At 43.8% G+C, this 3,864-nt stretch overlaps 1 protein-coding gene across 2 annotated transcripts; it reads right to left on the minus strand.

The window, feature by feature from the left end:
• Positions 1-479: 479 nt before the first annotated feature.
• Positions 480-3,337, minus strand: LOC123096737 (chaperone protein dnaJ C76, chloroplastic). 2 transcript variants are annotated; one of them, XM_044518508.1, is made up of 9 exons: positions 2,966-3,337; positions 2,607-2,735; positions 2,337-2,466; positions 2,138-2,258; positions 1,874-1,955; positions 1,598-1,648; positions 1,346-1,384; positions 1,093-1,189; positions 480-873 (listed from the first exon to the last, which is right to left on the minus strand). In XM_044518508.1, exons 1-9 carry the CDS (start codon positions 3,233-3,235, stop codon positions 746-748), a joined length of 1,047 nt encoding a protein of 348 aa, XP_044374443.1. In that variant the 5' UTR covers positions 3,236-3,337; the 3' UTR covers positions 480-745. The 2 variants fall into 2 exon arrangements, with proteins under 2 accessions (XP_044374443.1, XP_044374435.1); XM_044518500.1 differs by having other exon boundaries at positions 480-876.
• Between the last annotated feature and the right edge of the window lie 527 nt (positions 3,338-3,864).

Genomic DNA, 3,864 nt, shown 5'->3' on the forward strand with positions numbered 1-3,864 from the left:
TCCTCTCTGTGTCAGTATTAGATTAGGACACTGAATTAGTGGCTAGTATGGTTGGACTGAGCGAAGAAGACTGATTAGATGTTGTAGCATGATTTCTTAGCACGTGGCCTCTCCTATTCAGCCTTGTATGAAGCATCATTCAGTCTAGGCCTGGCATTGTCCTAGAGTATATCCTCAGTTTGATCCTCATTGTGCCTTTGCAGCCAGAGCTCGGCTGCTGCAAAGGACGTTTCTGCCTTGCACCATGCAAGACGAGAACGGGTATAAATGACAATGTGTGCTCCCCGGATGAAACAGAGTGCCACACCAGGGGGGAGAAGGGAGAAGATGTGCAGCTGAATTGCTGGGCAGGGTCTCCTTTGGCAGATGTTGCCGCAGTCCGACACCGGTGTGTGTCGGGTGTTGCCATTCGGGGGTCTGCCAAAGGAAATTTGCCCCGGAATTCATCTGCACAAGCACAGATGGGAGAAGAGAAGATGGGTCTCAAGTTGCCTAGGTGCGAATGTACATTATATATTTGGTGTTACATTCTGACTGTGTTACAGTTGGGTCTGTGTACTCTGCAGTTCGTCAACATCAGCTGCATCACCATTTACTGATGAAAAATGGGAATCTTGGCAGAAGAAAGAGGATGCTACATCTTCTTGGTTATCTATCTCTACACACCATTAGACTATATACAGGTAGCTAAATGTGATCAAATGGTATCAACAGGAATCAACATGTAAATTCCTCTGTTCTGTTGCTACTCCTTATTGCCTACTGCATCTGGAAGTTTGTATCTCGGAGGCCTGTCGGCACCTTTCCTTGAGTATTCTCTCCATCGCCTAGCAGCTGCTGCCGCTCTGTTCGCTCTCTCTGATGCTTCTTCATCTTCTGTTTGATTTTGATTAATCAGATTCCGTAATACAACCATATGGGAATGAACAGACAGTAAGAGAACACATTTGTTTTGAGTCAATATTGTTCTATCGGCTTAGTAGGAAAGTGATGCAAATTCATAATGGTACCAACTAAAGAAGTATTGCTATAAGATGTGCTTTCTTAAATGGAAGGATTTTATTGAGGATATGTTATTTGCAGAAACATTACCAGTGTTTTGGTATCGCGTTGGAGATCCCCAGATATCACTCCAAGGGCTAGCCATGTCTGAACTATTTTGGTTCATCATATGTGTTCTGATTTTTTCCTGTAAAAGGAGATAGGTTTACGTACTTGTTTTAGTTCCTTTGCTAACCAATGACATATCTTCGGTTCTGGTCGAATATATGACATTGGGAAACAATCATGAAATTCTCGAGGCAATATGGCATTATACAAATGAACAAAATGGGAAGGATTATACCAAGACTTTTTCTTGTCGCTTTTCCCAACTCGCACTTGCCTGCCAAATAAGAAGTATCTCAATAACAAGTAAATAACAGCATATTGCAGCAGGCAATATCTACAGAACCGTGGATTTGAACAAAACTGAACTGCATTTTGTACTATGGTAGCCAAAAGACTATCAATATTGAGAAGAAATACATAATTTGGGAGCATGCTTAGGGAGTAAATTAGATAAGAAAATATATCACATAAATGAAGTGACTATTACCACTCGAAAAATGTTGACTGAAACTCCCATTCCAGCATTCATCAGCCCAACCTGCCCAAAATTGGAAACCAGGATTACAATACTGAAACTACAAATTATGTAAAATGATAAACCAGAGTAAACACAGGCATTTTCTTGTGTATACTTTTATTTGGAGTTCTGAGAGTAATACACATTTTGCTACCAAAGTGAACTACAAGGTCCTCATTAATAACCAATAGCTTATATGAGCATATAGAGATGTAGAACTGTATGACTGAAAGAAAGTCGTCTTACATTGACCCTTTCTATTCTTCGTGTTTCACTCTCAAGGAGTGAAAGTTGTGCAGCAGAAGTCCAGTGAATACAGTCAACTGGGCTGGAAACGGGAATATGAGAAAGTTCAGTGAAGCAACTTTAAAATGTGCACTATATAATGTAATGAAAGTGTAAAATAAAATCTGAAATCTGAAAATCTTGCAAGGACTTGGATATAGTGATGGGGACAATTGGCAGGCCATAAACTCCAAATAAATATTATGGTGGCCTTTGTATTCTCACCAACTATCAATGGCATCCTGAATGAGCTCTGGGTTACCCCTCTGGGAGCAGACTCTTGCCCTCCCAAAGTCTTCCTCAATTTCAAAGACACTGGGGCACACGTTGGCGCAAATTCTGCATCCTGAAACGACGTGCACAAGATAAAATAGACTGGCTTCCTTACGGAGAACCAAACTTCTTACGGAAAAATTATCAATACCTATGCAGGTAAACTCATCGACGAACACATGGTTCTTGACTGCACTGTCATCAACGAAAGGGTTTGTCGCCGTTGCCGTGTACCCATGGATCTCATCATACACCGCACGCTGCACCGGGTCGCTCAGCACCTGCTCTTCGAATCCACACCACTTGTTAGCTTTGTGAACAGAGACCGTTTCAATGCAGAGCAGGTATCTTCAGAACAACTGCACATTTGCATCCATAATAAGCAACCCAAAAGGCCAAAACCATTTCTGGAGGCTCCTACCGTGTAAACCTCGTTGATGAACATGGAGAAGTTGGTCACATCAGGGTCACCTCCACTGAGGTCTGGGTGGCACGTTTTCATGCAGCTGTAGTACGCCTTCTTGATTTCCTCGGAGGTTGCATCTGGCATCTGGTGGTGCAACAATCAGAGAATCAGGTGTCACATGTCAGCAGCAAGTCCACAAACAACGACTTAATTCAGAAATAGCAAGCATCATTTCCAACCCTGACCTGAACATTTCTAGGTAATATGAGTTCCAACAGACATTTCTTTGCTCTTATATTAGGCACTCGATTTTCCATTCTAAACACTAATTGACATACTTGCAGAATTAGTAAGGATTGTTTCAGAGCACTTACGACGCCAAGAACAGAGTAGAAATCGTCGGCCACATCCTCCTCCCACCTCCCGTGTTCAGCTTCCGCCGTGTAGGCACAGATCCTCAGGACCCTCCGTCCCCGCCTACTCCGGCTCCGGCGCCGGTCTCTGCGCGCGGCTCCCCCCAGCCCAGCGGAGGCCAACGGCCCGGCACGGCGGCACCAGCGGGAAGACGGCACCGGCGAGACGATGCGGAGCGTCGGGATCGAGGTGGTGGAGACCAGAGACGGCGAGGGGAAAGGAGGAGCCATTGGGTAGTGCGAGAGGAGAATGCCGGCCGGAGACGACGGAGGAGAACCGGAGAAGGCGGCAACAGGGTTGGGTTTTCTTGCCGATCTCTTCTTGCGTGTAGCTCTGCTTCAGTCAGAGTTCAGACTTAAGTGCTTAACAACATAGGCTCTTTTACAGAAGGGTCCTTGCAGAAACTCATATTGTCGTGTCATCCTTTTGGTGTCTAGTGCCTCCTTCCTGTTGAAGAATTTTGAAAGAAATTTTGTAGACTTTAAATTCATTCATAGGATATTTTTCTATCAAGAACTTTCAGAGCAAAGAGACGTGGTTATCAAAAAAAATGTTGACTTGTTTTCCACGTCCTAATTCCATAGGATCTCTATCTAGATGTTTTTGTTAGTACTAGATCCTATTGGGTGTTACATGAGCTTGTTCTTTCTTCCAATTTCTACAAAAATGGTAAAGTTTTGGAACAAACATATTTTTGGGCGAAACTTTGTGCTCTGAATAAGGAGGAAAAGGGAAGTAGATTGGCGGACAACATGGCATGATGGGGTCCCAACTTGACACGGGAAGACCGGTCGCAATTTTCGTAACACGATATGACCATATGTGCCCAATACGAAATTGTTTTTGGCGAACATCGTCA

This window comes from Triticum aestivum, chromosome 1B (genome assembly GCF_018294505.1).
Source record: "Triticum aestivum cultivar Chinese Spring chromosome 1B, IWGSC CS RefSeq v2.1, whole genome shotgun sequence".
NCBI classification, from domain to species: Eukaryota; Viridiplantae; Streptophyta; class Magnoliopsida; order Poales; family Poaceae; genus Triticum; species Triticum aestivum.

Coding starts and splice junctions, on each gene's coding strand:
- LOC123096737 (XM_044518500.1), bottom strand. CDS start 3,235: ATGGCTCCTCCTTTCCCCTCGCCGTCTCTGGTCTCCACCACCTCGATC. Junction 2,259..2,336: donor CGATGAGTTTACCTGCATAG/GTATTGATAATT, acceptor ACGTCGTTTCAG/GATGCAGAATTTGCGCCAAC. Junction 1,385..1,597: donor CAGTCAACATTTTTCGAGTG/GTAATAGTCACT, acceptor CTTATTTGGCAG/GCAAGTGCGAGTTGGGAAAA.